This window comes from Myxine glutinosa, chromosome 11 (assembly GCF_964187855.1).
Source record: "Myxine glutinosa chromosome 11, kmMyxGlut1.1, whole genome shotgun sequence".
NCBI classification, from domain to species: Eukaryota; Metazoa; Chordata; class Myxini; order Myxiniformes; family Myxinidae; genus Myxine; species Myxine glutinosa.
The window spans coordinates 129,829,395-129,846,508 of record NC_136271.1 but is presented as its reverse complement, the minus strand read 5'-3'; the positions used below and the strand labels follow the sequence as shown (position 1 = coordinate 129,846,508).

Here is a 17,114-nt window from a genome sequence, read left to right as displayed (position 1 = left end):
AGTAAGATTACATCACACTTATGCTAACATGCGCCAAAAAATAACGATTATAATATATTACCCATTTACCCATTAAGCCATTTCTGTAACAATACTGTAAATTATTATCATTATTATTACTAGGGCATGCCCGTACTATATATATATCTAAAATTATATCCCCCCCCTCTATTTACATGAAATGGTTTGGTCCATGAAATGTGTTGGTCCATTCGCAACGCCAAAGCGAACGGCGAACGCTTTACATGAAATGGTTTGGTTCATGAAATGTTTTGGTCCATTCGCAACGCCAAAGCGAACGGCGAACGGCTTGCGAGTACAGTGACAATCCCCCCCCCCCCCTCTATTTACATGAAATGGTTTTAATTAGTTTTAAAACATAGTTTAACGCCAACATATGGCATGCCCGTACCCGTACTATCCGTAATGGCGCACGCTCTCACAGGAGCTCCTGGAACCTTCTCACAGGACCTTCTCACAGGAAGGTCGCATATCGCAGGAAAGCGAAAGAATCGCAAATTAGTTTTAATTAGTTTTAAAACATCGTTTAACGCCAACATAGCGCCAACATAGTTTGCCGACGGGAAATAAATGAATACGCTCTCAAATGTGCCATCCGAGGCAGAGTCTGTTCGCCACGTTCGGCACACGTGATAGCTCGCTGCTCTCTGATTGGTTGAATCGTTTTTTGGACATAGCTCGGTAACTACTTCTGCGATTAATTTAAAACCTTGAAAAGGCACATCCTCGGGTCCCCAGCAATATACCTGGCAAGTTTCAAGTATATCGGACCCGTGGTTGTCGAGAAACAGCGGTCACAGACAAACAAACACACACACAGACACACACACACACACACAGACACACACACACACACACACAGAGATTGCTGGAATTATAGATAGATATTGACCAAGTTCGATCGACGATATACTTCGTTCTTACACTGACATACAGCACAGGCCACAGATGACGTCATGCCACGGCATGACGTTCTTCCACGGGTGGCAGATATCGTTAATTAAACGAAAATATTTTTTGAAATGGATGGGGTGGGGGGATGTGTGTGTGTTTGTGTGGAGGGGTGTGCGTGTGGGGGGAGGGATGTGTGTGTGTGTGTGTGTGGGGGGGAGGGATGTGTGTGTGTGTGTGTGTGTGGAGGGGGGGTTGGTGTGTGTGTGTGCGTGTTTGTGTGTGTATGCATGTGTGGAGGTGTTTGTGTGTGTGTGTGTGTGTGGAGGTGTTTGTGTGTGGGTGTGTGTGGGGGGGGGGGGGGGGGGTGGCTATGTGTGTATGTGGGGGGGGGGGGGGATGTGTGCGTCTGTTTGGGTGGGTGTGTGTGTGCATGTGTGGTGGGGGGCGAGGGTGTGTGTGTGGAGGGGGGGGGGGGGGTCTGGGGATGTGTGTGTGTTTGTGTGTGCATGCATGTGAGGATGTGTTTGTGTGTGTGTGTGTGGGTGTGTGGGGTGGGTAGATATGTGTGTATGTGGGGGGGGGGGGGGGCGTTTGGAGGAGGGGGGGGGGTTGGATGTGTGTGTGTATGTGTGTATGTGTATGTGTGGAGGGGTGTGCATGTGGGGGGAGGGGGAATGTGTGTGTGTGGATGTGTGTGTGTGTGGATGTCTGTGTGGGTAAGTGGGGGGGGGGGGGGGGGGGGGGGAGTGGGTATGTGTGTAGGGGGGGGGGGTGCATATGGAGGGGGGGGGGGGGAAGATGTGTGTGTATGCGTGGAGGGGTGTGCGTGTGGGGGGAGGGGTGTTGGGGTGTTTGTGTGTGTGTGTGTGGGGGGAGGGGTGGATATGTGTGTATGTGGGGGGGGGGGGGGTTGGGTGTGCATGTGGAGGAGGGGGGGGGGGGGGGTTGGATGTGTGTGTGTGTATGTGTGGAGGGATGTGTGTGTGTGTGTGTGTATGTGTGTGTGTGTGTGTGTGTATGTGTGGAGGGGTGTGCGTGTGGGGGGAGGGGGAATGTGTGTGTGTGTGTGTGTGTGTGTGGATGTGCGTGTGTGTGGAGGTCTGTGTGTGTGGGTGGGGGGGGGGTGGATATGTGGGTTGGGGGGGGGGTTGATGTGTGTGGGTGGGGGGGGGGGTGGATATGTGTGTGTGTGTGTGGGGGGGGGGGGGGCTGTGGGGGTGTGTGTGGGGGGATGTCTCAGGGGGGATGTCTCAGGGGGTGGGGGTGAGGGGGATGTGCGTTTGTCTGGATATGTGTGTGCGTGTGGGGGGAGGGGTGTGGGGGTGTTTGTGTGTATGTTTGTGTGGGGGGGGATGTGTGTGTGGGGGAGGGGGGAGGGATGTGTGTGTGTGTAGGGGGGGATGTGTGTGTGGGGGAGGGGGGAGGGATGTGTGTGTGTGTATGGGGGGATGTGTGTGTGTGTGGGGGGGAGGGATGTGTGTGTGTGGGGGGGAGGGATGTGTGTGTGTGGGGGGGGAGGCGGGGGGGTTGGTGTGTGTGTGTGTTTGCAGGGGTGTGCGTGTGGGGGGAGGGGTGTGGGGGTGTGTGTATGGGTGGGGGTAGGGGTGTGTGTGTGTGTGTGTGTGTGTGTGTGTGTGTGTGTGTGTGTGTGTGTGTGTGTGTGTCACGGTTGTATCCAAGGGGTTATGTCAAAGCATGTACAATGAAAGTGGGGTTGTATCAAAAGTGGGGTTGTATCAAAAGTGGGGTTGTATCAAAAGTGGGGTTGTATCAAAAGTGGGGTTGTATCAAAAGTGGGTGCGAGTAAACCGGTCATCACTGCCAGCAGTTTTAAAGTGGCAGTTCTAGTTATCATTATTATTATATTATTACATAACATTTAAATTGAAATGCACTAACTTTATACTTCTGTCAAGGCTCATGGATCAGCTGAGAGTGAGAATGAAGCCTCCATGAAGAAGGGCATGGACGCAGGGGGCGTTGCAGGGAAAGAGTAGCATTATTTGTGCAATTTAAATGTCCAAGTAATTTTCGCAGGCACACACACATTACATGTATAAGTTGTTTTAGAGATAATTAAGGTTCTGTGGATTATTACTGCCACTCGTTCATATTTACCAACCACTGCTTTGAACAATTCCTCCCCCCTGCCTTTCTTCCCCCTTCCCAAACAAACCTTTAATGTTGGGGGTGAATAGGTGAATGAGAGACATCATTCCACATCATCGATTCATATTTCCCAACAACTGCTTTGAACGACTCTGAATTTTGCTTTACCTTTGATACTTCCTCCACCGAAGGTGGACGGAGGATATGATGGCAGAGTGGTTGGGAATGTGACAAGGACGAAATTATTAGATTTTTATGAAGATCCGGATCTTGATCCAGATATTGGAATTTTTAAAGTGAATCTTCACTATTGAGTGATATTGATAAAAACTACATATAGCACGATATCTTAAAAAGTTGTGGACGGATTCTGTCGAAACTAGCTGGACAGGTTGGGTGTGTGACAAGAATGAATGGATTCGATTTTGATGAAGATCGGAATCGTGATCTGGATACGATAATTTTTTAAATTATTCTTCACCATTGAGAAATTGGGTCAAAAACAATATCTAGCAATATTTCAAAAAGTTGTGGACGACTTGTGACAAAACTAGGTGGATGAGTTGGTTCGGTGACAAGAATAAGCCACGATTTTGGTTCAGGTGCTTCGGATCCAGATCCGGCCTATCAGCCTGACGGAGGTATGCACTCTACCGAGTGCCGTTCTAGTTTCCCTTGTTTATTTTTGAATACTTCTTTCTAATTAACCGACTCTCTCCAAATGCATCATCATATGAATTCTCCATCTCTTGATGGCTTCGTAGACCTCTTGGCAACGGCTGGATGGGCAGCTTGCAACACGAGAACACCTACTGATGGTGCTGGCAGACATGTCGGAGATCCTTGTTCGTGCCATCTTCTCTACTGATGCTCACAGTGTTTCCCTGGGAGGTCTTTCCATGGGTGTGGCCTCACCGGCTTCTGTGCGACCTCGAGGCCCTCGACCATTCCCGTTTCCACACGAGAGCCTCGCCCTTGAAGTGGAGCAGTGCCAGTGTCCACTCGGCTATGCCGGACTCTCCTGTCAGGTACCATTTACCAACTGGTTCTTTTTCTGTTGATCTGTTGGAAGACTGACTGAGAGGATATACCTTCATATTTTAGAGTGTGGCTTTTTATCAACTCAAAGGTAAAAGAGAATAATTCTGAGTCCCATTTTATTCGTTATGACAAAACATAAATGCACTTTCTTAATCACTTTATAAGTTAGAAGCACAGAATATTCTGAACCTTGAGCCAGTGGAGGGAGCAATGATTGAACAGACACATTTGTACAGTCAGGCAAAGAGAGATTCAATGTAATGCAGGTGAGCAAATAAATTAATAAATATGCTGGTAAAGGGTTTGAAAAGGCAGTGGAAGCAATACTAAATGAGAGAAGTTAGAAGAAAGAAAGATCACTCATCAGTCTACAACTTCCTGGAGCGAGAGATGGGATGCAGGTGCACTGGCCCTTCAAGGGAGAACTGCTCAAAACAAATGGGTTTGGGAATGGGGAGATCTGTAGAATTACCAGTTTACAATTACCACCTGGTTTTAGCACTTGGGTTGGAGATGTGATCTTCCCTGGAAAAGACATGGCTGATGTCAATGCAGGCCTAAGAGGTAAGAGGTAGTGGCTGAACTGTCTTTTAGATGTACATCACATGAGTAGCTTGGATGGTTGGCTTGATGGTCCTTACATGGAGAGAGACATGTGAGGTTGTGAGACTCAGTTGGAGTATGTTCTATGTTCCATGGTACTGGAGTATTTTTCTCTGCGGTTTCTAAGTCTCAGGGAAGAGCTACCACACACGCACACAAATTGCACACTTACACGCAGAAGAAGATACAAGAGGCAACACACAGCTTGACTTTAGACTTTGCCTTCTTTTGTTTACAGCATGTGAATGTGGGTTTCAGTCATCATTTTCACAGGAGGGGCAGCTGTGCTGCTGATGCAGTGTCCCCTGTAGGTTAGAGGAGGAATTGTGAATTTGTTCAGGGTGCTGGCACACAATCGCCCACTCTTTGTGAAAGACACCGATCTACAATGTCCACAAGCCAATGCCAGCGGACATGTGCCCAGCTTAGGGTGGCTTCCCAGGAAGTCCAGGGTGCCGGTGATAACTCGTCTACTATTCACAAAATGCATTGTGGGATATTTCATCTCCACCTAGCAATGCTCACAGACCGGGCCATCCACATTTACATCCATCCGTGGGATGGTGCACGTTGTGAGGCAACACCCTGCCTGCGAAACTCCAATCGAACAGTTTTAAGTCGGGTCAGGAATCGAACACACATGAGACAGTTCAAAGGTAAGTGTGTTACCTTAACCCTATATGGGAATATTTCAAAACATTTGATCATTCAAAGTTGCCCTTTTGGATGGAACCATAAAAGAAAGATCTCTTGAGTGATATTTTAAGGAGCCACTTAAAGGAAAGTTTAAACACTTGTACTATAAGTTGCTTTAAAAAGCATTTAGAACACATACCTGCCATTTTTAATGATGGATATGTCTGTCTGTAACATTTATGATTTGCAGTAAAGTTGACCCTAAAAAAAAATTGACACGACTTTTGTTTGTCCATCTGGCTTTCTCCTCCTTTCATCAATGCGTTTCATTCTCTGTCATAAATCATCAACTAATTTCAGACATTTTCACTCTTCCCTCTTCTTGCTTTGCTAGGACTGTGCTGCTGGGTACACACGTGCGGGAGGGGGCCTCTACTTGGAGTTGTGTGAGATGTGTGATTGCCACAGCCACTCGGAATCGTGTCATTCAGAAACTCGTGTTTGTACGGTGAGGCTTATTTAGGGGGGGGGGGGGGGGGAAATGAGAGGGGGATTTGCCTTTTCCCAACTAACAAACCAAATGATAACTAATAAACAAAAAAAGATGAGAGAGAAAGAGAGAGGGTGATCACAATAATCTGGAAAAATGGAGTGCTTGTGAATGGGATAGTTTGAGGGTAGAAGAGATCATGATTATTGATGGGGATGACCTGAGATAGTGGAGAACAGCTGTGTTGGAACCTTGGAAGAATGGGACACAACATACTGGGAAAGGGACACAACAGAACTCAACTTCATTATGAGAGATCCCAATGATTTGAGGGCTTTGGAAAGACAGGGTGAGTGTGTGTGTGATTTATCGGGGTGAAAGACATATTCCAAATGTTGGACTAGCTCCTGATTCTATCAAGGTCTGCAGAGAGAGAAGAGGCTGCTGCCTGTTTATCTGAAGGATGAGAGATTATACAGTAGAGGTTGGAATCACCAGCAAAGAGATGAGCAGGATTTTTCCATGGAATCAGAAAGATCCTTGTTGAAGATGAGGAGCAAGACTTGACCCGATATACTGTGTTGGGGCACTCCAGCCTTCACACAGAGAGAGGATGAGAGGATCCCATTAAGAGCTATACACTGAATACAGGAGTAGAGGAAGTCAGTGAGCCATGAGAGTAGGTTGCCTTGGATGCCATAAGCAGAGAATTTGGAGATCAAGGCGGCGTGCCAGACTGTATAAAATGAATGAGATATGTCCAGAGAGACGGTCCTGGTCTCATGTCTGACATTGAGGGCCTCCGTCCATTGCATAGTTCTGCGGCACTACATCACCCATCTCACCTATTTTTAGATACCATCCAAGGAGACTTTCTGTACCAACAACTAAGACAACCAACACGTTTTCGATCAGGTCAGAGTGAAAAATACTCGACCTTGTAATTACCAGTTCTGAGGACATGGTCTCATTTGTCAATCACATTGATCCCCTTGGACTTGGTGATCATTGCTGCATTGAGATCTTACTCAACCCATTGAGTCATCCCCACACTGCAGACAAGACAAGCTGCTTCAATTTCAACTTCAACCTTCAGGAAAGGGATCTTACCAGGAGCATGGAAGAAAGCAAACATAACACCAATCCACAAGAAAGGTAACAAACAGAAGGCGGAGAACTACCGACATATTAGCCTTTCATTTTTCGTAGGGAAAATCCTGGAAAGTCTTGTGCGGAATGCTGTAATGGAGTACATGGAAGTCAACCATCTGTTGACCACCTGCCAGCACGGTTTCACACCTGGCAAACCCTGTACTACTCAGCTCCTCACGATTGCAAACAAATTGGCTAAACTGTTAGATGAGGGGAAGCCTATCAATGTAGTGTACATCAAATTCAGATGTGCATTCAACAGTGTTCCACATGAGAGGCTACTCATGAAGCTGGTCGCCAATGGAATCCAAGGACAGATCATACCCTGGATTCACAACTTTTTGACTGACAGGGTCAAAAGTGTCATTGTCAATGGAGCTGCATCTCCCTGGATTCCGGAACATAGCGGAATACCGCAAGGACGTGTGCGCGGGCCGACATTGTTTGTAGCCTTCATTAATGACCTACCATCGGAAGTGTAGGCAAGAGTACAAACATTCACAGATGACACCAAGATCTATGGACCCGTATGTGACGCTGCAGACAAAAACTCTCCAAAAGCAGTCCTGGATGGAGTGGAAGCTTTGGCTGACAGATCGCAACTCCCTTTAATTGAGTCAAAATGTAAGACCCTCCATGTAGGAAGGAATAATTTTAATGCCAGGTACACAATGTGAGAAATTGATCTGCAAAGTGTGGCTACAGAAAAGGATTTGGGAGTGGTTGTTGATGACGAGCTGAATTTTCTCCCTCAGGTCTCAACTGTTGGCAGCAAGGAATACCAAATCCTCGGAATTGTTAAGAGGACCTTTGTCCACTTGAACATCAGGACCCTCCCTCTGCTGTTTAAGACTCTTGTTCATTCACACCTGGAGTATGGTAATTACCTCTGGCACCAGAGGTTCTAACTAGATACTGACAAGATTTAAAGGGTGCAGAGAAGGGTCACCAAACCCATCTCTCTTATTTGCCATCTCAGCTCCTAACAGCGGCTCAATGAATTGAACATGTATTCCCTGCTCTACTGTAGCAAAGAAGAGGGAACATGATCCTGGTCTACCAGATCTTACACGGAACAGTTAAATTGGACCCAGATGACCTATTTACCCAACAGCACAACACAAACACCAGAGAACACTCCTTGAGGATCTTCAAAGAAAGGAGCCGCCTGGAAGTCAGGAACAAGTTATTCGCACATCGGACAGTGGATGATTGGAATAATCTTCCGCAAATTATCGTAGATGCCTCCTCTACCCTGGACTTTCAAAACAGCCTCGACAAGCATTGGTGGGGAGAAAGATTCAAACTACCCTGAATCCTCATGCATAGTTATAGTAAAGTTTACAGGACGTAGTGATCGTGAGCTACAGGACTACCATTTATCCCATATCTTATGATGATGATGATGATGATGATGATGATGATGATGATGATGATGATGATGATGATAAACCCCAATGTACAAATGCACATAACCGATAGGATTGAACCAGTTACTATTCCATCCAAGGTTATGCTCACAATTGAGCTCTCTGGCCTGTGTTTGAATATTTATAAAGCCAAATTTACATACAAATTCCCATTTGAGGGTTGGGCCACGAGTGGGTGCTGCTGGTGAAACGTGCCGTGCTTCAAACAGGGAATCATGTCATTGGTTAATTCCATTGTTATGGTTATGGTTAATGGTTCTGTCACAGGTATGATGGACTAAATGGCATTTACCTTTGCCTTCATTACCTTGTGACATTAATATATTGGGTTTCATCATCAACATTAAACCAATGGTTTATCTCACCCATGTAGAACTGCCTGCATCACACTATGGGCACCTTTTGCCAGACCTGTGCTCGTGGCTACTACGGTGATGCTACCCAAGGGACACCTCATGACTGCCAATCTTGTGCTTGCCCCCTCAATACTCCAGAAAACCGGTCAGTTTCCACATCCATTGGAATGGCCAAAATTTCTCGTTCACCTTCCCCCTCCTATGTTTTGCAGAGGTTTGTGTTGGGGGTAACTGTAGGTAATATGCTATTTTGCTGTGATGAAGAGCTGAGTGAAGATGCAAGTTTTGTGGATAAAATGAATGAGCAAGATGCACTACTGTCATATGTCTTTTGATCCTCAATAAGCTACATGTGCAGGAGGGCTTGGATTTCAGAAAAAAATATTACAGAAAAAGGAAAGGAAATGGACACAAGAAAGAAAACTGAATGGAGTGGACAGTGTGGTCAATATATATGAAGAACTAATACAGGATATAATGATTGGTTTGGACATACATGTGGTGGAGGATTGCAGCATGATGATGGATAAGGGTATAAATATGTCCACAGCAAGGAAACATGGATCATGGTTTAAATGCAGCATTTATGTGCAGGTTTTCAGACACATGTGAAAGTACGCCAGATGCTGGGTATCGCTGCACGTCCTGCCAGCCAGGATACATTGGCCGCTACTGTGAAAGGTGAGCTTCCACATGCCACCAAGCGACTCGTGCCACCAAGCGACTCGTGCCGCCAAGCGACTCATGCCGCCAAGTGACCTGTGCCGCAAAGTGGCTCGTGCCGCCAAGCGACTCATGCCACGAAGTGACTCGTGCTGCCAAGCGACTCGTGGCACCAAGAGACTCGTGCCGCCAAGCGAATCGTGCCGCCAAGTGACTGGTTGGGCCAAGCGACTTGTGCTGCCAAGCGAATTGTGCCGCCAAGTGACTGATGGGGCCAAGTGTGACTTGTGCCGCCAAGCGAATCGTGCCGCCAAGTGACTTGCGCCGCCAAGCGACTCATGCCGCCAAGTAACTCGTGCCGCCAATCGACTCGTGCCGCCAATCGACTCGTGCCGCCAAGTGACTCGTGCCGCCAAGTGACTGGTGGGGCCAAGCGACGTGTGCCGCCAAGTGACTGGTGGGGCCAATCGACTCGTGCCGCCAAGTGACTCGTGCCGCCAAGTGACTGGTGGGGCCAAGCGACGTGTGCCACCAAGTGACTGGTGGGGCCAAGCGACGTGCGCCACCAAGTGACTTGTGCCACCAAGCGACTTGTGCCGCCAAGCGAATCATGCCGCCAAGTGACTGGTGGGACCAAGCGACTTGTGCAAGCGAATCGTGCTGCCATGTGACTGGTGGGGCCAAGTGACTCGTGCCGCCATGCGACTCGTACTGCCAAGTGACTTGCGCCACCAAGCGACTCGTGCTGCCAAGGGTTTCGTGCCGCCAAGCGACTCGTGCCGCCAATCGACTCATGCCCCCAAGTGACTGGTGGGGCCAAGCGACTTGTGCCGCCAAGTGACTGGTGGGGCCAAGCGACTTGTGCCCCCAAGTGACTGGTGGGGCCAAGCGACTTGTGCCGCCAAGTGATGGTGGGGCCAAGCGACTTGTGCCGCCAAGTGACTCGTGCCGCCAAGCGATTCTTGCCACCAAGCGACTCCCTTCCCTAACTCTGGTCATTGCCTTCCTAACGCTGATATGCATCAAGAAAAGAAAACACACTCCTGCACACAATTGCTCACACAAGGAGTTTCCTTCTCATTTTATTTGTAATCCCATCCCCAGGTGTGCTCCGGGATACCAAGGAGATCCGCGCATCCCTGGGCAGCGTTGTATACTTGCAGGTGAGTAGACAAGGAGAAACAACACAAACCAAATCTCTTGATTTCACAAGCTTTTAATTCTTTAATTTGTAAACTATCTAACAGGTGCATGTTGTCTATTATAAGAACTCCAAAACATTCCACTTACCTACTTTGGAAAATAGTTTCTTCAGTCATTCGATGACAGACTTCTCCAGTATCCGGGATTGCAATTGGAGAACTCTTTACAAATCTTCTTCTATTTTTCACTTTTGAAATGTGGATTTGAATGTATTGATTGTGCAACAGCATGTCCTCTTCAAGCATTAATGGTGCAACGTTGAACAAGATTCTCAGCATTAAATGCTGTTTGATCATTTGATCACACTTGCTGATTAAGTTGAAGTACAAAGGAAAATGTGATGGAGAAATCTATGTGCAAATTTGTTGGAATCTTCCAACTCAAATCAAAGACAATATATGACGGTATACATAGGCACATCATTTTGTTTTGCGATGCAATCAAAGATGGCCTACTGGCGGCCATTTTAGTTGTAAAAAAAACCCCAGATGTTAAACAGGTCCTCAACCATTTCTCGGACATGTATTTGCCGATGTTGTTCAAACTTAGCACACAGAAAATGAATGATGGCTTTCATATGTCATTTTCTTTCGAGATTTTTTTTTCAGGTTACAATTGTGGGTGGCTTCAGGCCAGCTGTCCAACCAATGGGTATAGAGTGAACATAAATGCATACAAACACTTGGTCCATTACATATAGATCATTGTTAATACCACTATTATTAATATTATTATTTTTGAACAATGTTAACATTATTACTGTATTATGCTATTATCATTATTACCGACGTACCATTTTGAACGGAAAAATTCTCAATGTCCTGCTTCTTCTTCATGTGGCAGATGGATGGTGGTGTGTTAATATTATTATTATTATTATTATTATTATTATTATTATTATTATTATTATTATTATTATTATTATACCATTCTCATTATCATTGTTGACATTATCATCGGAAGGAATTGACTGATTAATTTGTGGTTAGAATATTTTTTTCTTCCATTGGTGTACGGACCACCACTCTTAGCCTATACACTGCCCTATACATACATGGATACGTCAAATTTTTCTCCAAATTTCCCTCAGGCGCATATTAAGCAATACTAGCGACCATTATGAATAGGGTTATGCTTCAAATAAAGATCATAATTGGGCCATATATAGGTTTCAAGGGAAATATTGCATGTCACACTTTAAGCCATGCCTGGGAGAAATCACATATGAGGCCTCAATATATAAATGATAAATAATACATATGCAGGCCACAAATAATCTGATGGCTCGAAAAATCGGACAGGCAATGGGATACATCATTCATGTGTAAAGACTCATTTAAGTACCTTTATTAGGTAAACGTCATTGCGGTTTAGCTAGCATGTAGGCTACCTGGAGGCCTAGCTAGTCGAGGCAGCTCTGGTCCATTTGTCTGTGGGGGATGTGATAAGCTGCATAAGCACAGAATGCCTCAAGGACATCGGGTTTCCTCCAAATTTCTTTCAGTCCAGTGTTAAAGAACACTATAGCCATTGTTTGAAAAGGTAATCATACATTGGATGGAATTGACTGAATAGTTTGAGGTTATAATAATTTTTACTTCCTGGAGGTGTGCTCCATGAAATGCCAAAAATAAGCTGTTTATGCACCTTAACATGGAATTTGTGCAAGGTGGAAGAACCCCTGTGGGAGGGGGGAGGCAAATTAATTCGCTGCAACCTTCGTAGTGTGATCCTTACTGCTCCTGGAAAGTTTGGTTGAGATTAAATAAATAACGACCGAATGCATCCCTGTCAGACAGACAGACAGACAGACACCACACTGCGTACGTATTTTAGTGGGATGGCAGAATGTTTCACCACTCTCCCTCCCCTCTCCTCCCTTTCCTGTCCCCAATAAAGGAAGTAACACCTGCACTGAGTTTTGTTTCATATATTCAGTGGAAATATCCTCATACACACATTGTCTGGTGTTGCATCAATACATGCCCCACAGAACGTTCTCCATTGATAGTATCTGTATACCCACAAAGAGTGGAAGCTGAGGGTGGGCAAAGTGCTACGATACGGTGTCATGCTTCCAGCACAGGACCTGTCCAGTATTCATGGAGCCGGCAGAGTGGCCAACCTCTCCCTGCAAACGCCGAGATACAACTCGATGGTAAGAGCAGCACGATTTCGCTTTTCTGAATCGAGAGAGTTCATTCCAACGACCAATATGTATGAAATCATTGATCATTGAGCTTTTCTAACTCGTGCTTCCATTGCATTCTGCATGTGCATACGTGTTGCGTTCTGAAGGCGGGATTCATAAAAGGTATCCAGGCTCAGGGCGTAATGGTTAGAGCGTCTGTTAGAAAATTAACTTTTTATGTTTAAGTCCATTATTTATCATAAAAGTCCATTCAAGAAGTCCATTATTTATCATAAAAGTCCGTTAAAGAAGTCCATTATTTATCATAAAAGTCCATTAAAGAAGTCCATTATTTATCATAAAAGTCCATTAAAGAAGTCCATTATTTATCATAAAAGTCCATTAAAGAAGTCCATTATTTATCATAAAAGTCCATTAAAGAAGTGCGTTATTTATCATAAAAGTCCATTAAAATTAAAAGAAAATTAAGTCCATTATTTATCAAAGACACAAATATTCACAGACAAGCAGAAGTACCCGGCATTGCTGGGCGGGGGAGGGGAGGGGGAAGGGGAGGGGAGGGGAATGGGGGGGAGGGGAGGAGAGGGGGAAGGGGGAGGGGGAAGGGGAGGGGGTGGGGGGAAGGGGAAGGGGAGGTGGGGGTAGGGTGGAGGGGGAGGGGGGAAGGGGAGGGGGTAGGGTGGAGGGGGAAGGGGAGGGGAAGGGGAGGGGGTAGGGTGGAGGGGGAAGGGGAGGGGGAGGGGAAGGGGGAGGGGGGAAAGGGAGGGGGAGGAGGGAAGGGGAGGGGCTAGGGTGGAGGGGGAAGGGTAGGGGGAGGGGAAGGGGGGAAGGGGAGGATGGAGGGGGAGGGGAGGGGAGGAAGGGGAGGGCCAGTCAACAATGACGTTGCAGTTCTCATGTGAGGAGAGCAGCACAACAATCGCGACATCATCCTGCATCTTCGCAACAACAGCACGAAGCGGATTTTGGAGACTCACCGATCCTGTGACACCCTCCAGTACCGGCGTTGCCGGGCGGGGGAAGGGAGACCCGTACATTCCCAACACGTACATTTGCCCTCTCGACTCAAGCTCACTCGGACAAAAGCCTCGCACAAATTACACCGTGAAGGCCCAATGGCCATGTCTATGCCACAAATCAAGTACGTGAGCGAGTCTGACGCACTGAATTGAAAATATATAGAATGCTCATACTCCGTGCAAAGTGTAGCCGCCGTGTCGCCATCTTGGTTAGCGCGACTCGCACGACTCGACCAACTCGCTTCGCGGATCTCGTTTGTTTTGAACGTGTCCCAGATTTTAAAAGCGAGACAACTGTTAAAATGCCATTTTGTGCGGCAATAAACTGCTCCAATCGGTTAAGGAAGGGTTGTGGAAAGACGTTTCACAGCTGTTGCAAAGACGTTTAATTCATATCGCACAAAATCGACAAAAATCGACACAAAACACGATCGCACAAAAGGTGAAAAAACGCAATAGCTTTTCGCTCTGAATTACGTGCAAACGCGTGACGGAAATCACCATCGCCCAGCATCGAGTGCCAACCAAGATGGCGCCCGGTAGCTGCATCTCCACCTATGTGGTGTGAATGGCAACGGTCATTCTATATATTTTCCGTTCAGTGGTCTGGCAGCGAGGATGGAACATCACGTGATCGCTCTGAGCTAATCAGTGAGCTGCTCTGGCACCGGCTGAGATTCCGTGTATAATGTTCCTCGCTGTAATACCCTGAGGTAAATATGAATAAAAAATATGGATCTCGTCAAATATTTTTAGGTAGGCCATGTCCTTCCCAGGCTCAATGGCCATGTCTATGCCAAATATCAAGCACGTGAGCCTCTCCGTTTAGGAGTCTATCGGTAACACACACACACACACACACACACACACACACACACACACACACACACACACACACACACACACACACACACACACACACAGTGTTTTATTTATATAGATTATAGATTATTATATCGTTAAACAATGCATGCCAACTTGAACATTCCCATTGTTTTACCTTTATATCTTCATGTTTTGTATTTCCATCCCCTGCAGGACAGGAGCTAGTTTTGTCCAACATTGAGCCCGAGGATGCAGACGTGTACATTTGTTCCTGCTACTCACTACATGCCTCCAACTCCAGCCGCACTGAAATCATTTATTCTGGTCTCTCAAAATTTACCTCTGATGTCTTTATCTCAAGCATCTCTATTCACAATAATTCATATGTACCATCTGTTTTATTTTCCAACACATTCACTTCCCCCTTTAATTTTATTCCACAGTGGGATTGTTGTTTAAGTTTGTGTGCATTGCTTTGAGTTTATGCATACGCATTGCTTTTATCCTTATCCGCTCAATAACTCCCGCACTTGAAGACATGCCTACTATCCATTAATACACTACTCACAATGAGTTAGGGATATTGTGGGAGTGAGTTTATTTTTTTTATAGGGGTTAGGGTTATGGTATTGCAATCAGGAATGCTGTGTTTTTTCACTCATTAATAACCATAGAATTAGGACCAACAACTTTTTTCAACATAATTAATACACAAAATCAACCACACCGTAGAACCTGCCAATATCCCTAACTTATTGTGAGTAGTGTACGTTTCAATAAAATTTACATTTTTTTTGCAATACTTTTTAAAATCAGACAACTACAACGGATCTCGGTAGAGTGCATACCCCCTGCCAGGCTGGACAGGTCATGTTTTCTATCTTTGAATTTATTCTATCTTTATCTATCTTTATCTATCTTCCTTATTTATATGTCTATCATATTTATTTTATCCTTATCTTTTCATCCGATTGACTTGAAAGTAGAACAGCATTTGCATAGTGTCTCACTAAATTGGGAAACAAACTATTTTTTGAGGTCAAAAGGTCAAAGGTCAACTCTGGATCAAACTTCTAAAATCAACAATTTTCATCTTACTATAATTCACCAAATGTCCGTCCGTTCGAAGGTACCGCACAAACGGCTCAACCAATCGCAACGATATTTTGGGTGGGTATTCCTGGGACCCCTGGGAGTAAAATAGGCTATATTGTTTTTCCAATTTTTCCAAGTTTTCCAATTTTCCAATTTTCCAGTTTTTCCAAACACGATGGAATAATATTTACCGATATGAACAGTGATGTGGCTTTTGTTGAAATTCTACAAATACTGTTTATTCTACGTACCAGGAGAGAGTAGATCGACTCCTGACGAACTCTTCCTATATAAACGTGCGGCTCCGAAGTAACACGGCAGCTTGTGCAAAGCGACTGAGGAACAGGTGTAGCGGCCGCTTCTGTGTTACAGATTCGGCGCGCACTCTTCACACATAAACGTGTGACTGAGAAAGACGTGTAGCGGCCGCTTCCGTTTTGCAGAATTCAATCTTTTTCAAAATGGGCGCCATGTACTGTTTAGATTTTGATGATTTGCGTGTGATATGATTCAACGGATGTTTATATGAATCGTTGAAAATTTAAAAAGCCTTCAATTTCTGATATTTTGCCTTTTCATTTGGGCCTCCCAATTGAAGCCCCGCCCATAGGGCGGGTACCGTTGCTAGTCTTAAAAATCGTCACTTTTCATCCTGATAACAGATTTTTCATTTAACAATGAAAAATTTCATCCTATTCACCTGAGCTTTGATCAATATTGTCAATTTAAATCTTGATGAAATAGACAATTTTAGAGATCAATGGCAACCTTTTTTTGGGGGTGGGAGGGATTTTTCAAGTATCGTGCTCTGCATGACGTCTTCTTCTTCTTTTTTTTTTTTTTTTTTTTTTTTGTATACTGAATCGAGGCTCGTGGAAGAGCTAACATTTATTTCACAAACAAATCAGTTTGTTTGTCTGTCTGTTTGTCTGTGAACAAGATATCTCAGAAAGTTGTGGACGGATTCGGACGAAATTTGGCAGACATGTGGTGTATGTGACAAGGACGAAATGATTAGATTTTGGTGAAGATCTGGATTCGGATCCGGCTAGTAGAATGTTTATGTGATTCTTCACCATTGGGAGATAGGGCCAAAAACGACATTTCGCAGAATATCTCAAAACGTTATGGACGGATTAGGACGAAACTTGGTGGAGAGTTTGGGTGTGTGACAAGGAATAATCGTGGATCCAAGGTGGATGTTGTAATTTCCGGGATCAGGTAAATTTTTTACTGCCTATTTGGCGTGGCAGTTGCAACTTCCGGGAGTATGTAATTTTTTTTACCGCTTTTTTTGGCGTGGCCATGCCAACTTCCAGGAGTATGTAAAATGTTTACCGCCTATTTCACGTGGCAGTTCCAACCTCCGAGAGTATGAAACTTTTTACCGCCTAAAACCAATCAAACACACTTCTGGAATTATAC

At 45.3% G+C, this 17,114-nt stretch overlaps 1 protein-coding gene across 2 annotated transcripts in view; it reads left to right on the top strand.

The window, feature by feature from the left end:
• Positions 1-17,114, top strand: part of HSPG2 (heparan sulfate proteoglycan 2) — a 411,257-nt gene that overhangs the window by 284,017 nt on the left and 110,126 nt on the right. For both annotated transcript variants that reach the window (XM_068131082.2, XM_078787133.1), the window contains 7 exons: positions 3,789-4,052; positions 5,699-5,812; positions 8,750-8,877; positions 9,327-9,413; positions 10,500-10,558; positions 12,592-12,756; positions 14,808-14,918. In XM_068131082.2, coding sequence (XP_067987183.2) covers positions 3,789-4,052; positions 5,699-5,812; positions 8,750-8,877; positions 9,327-9,413; positions 10,500-10,558; positions 12,592-12,756; positions 14,808-14,918 — 928 coding nt within the window. The remainder of the gene's footprint in view (positions 1-3,788; positions 4,053-5,698; positions 5,813-8,749; positions 8,878-9,326; positions 9,414-10,499; positions 10,559-12,591; positions 12,757-14,807; positions 14,919-17,114) is intronic.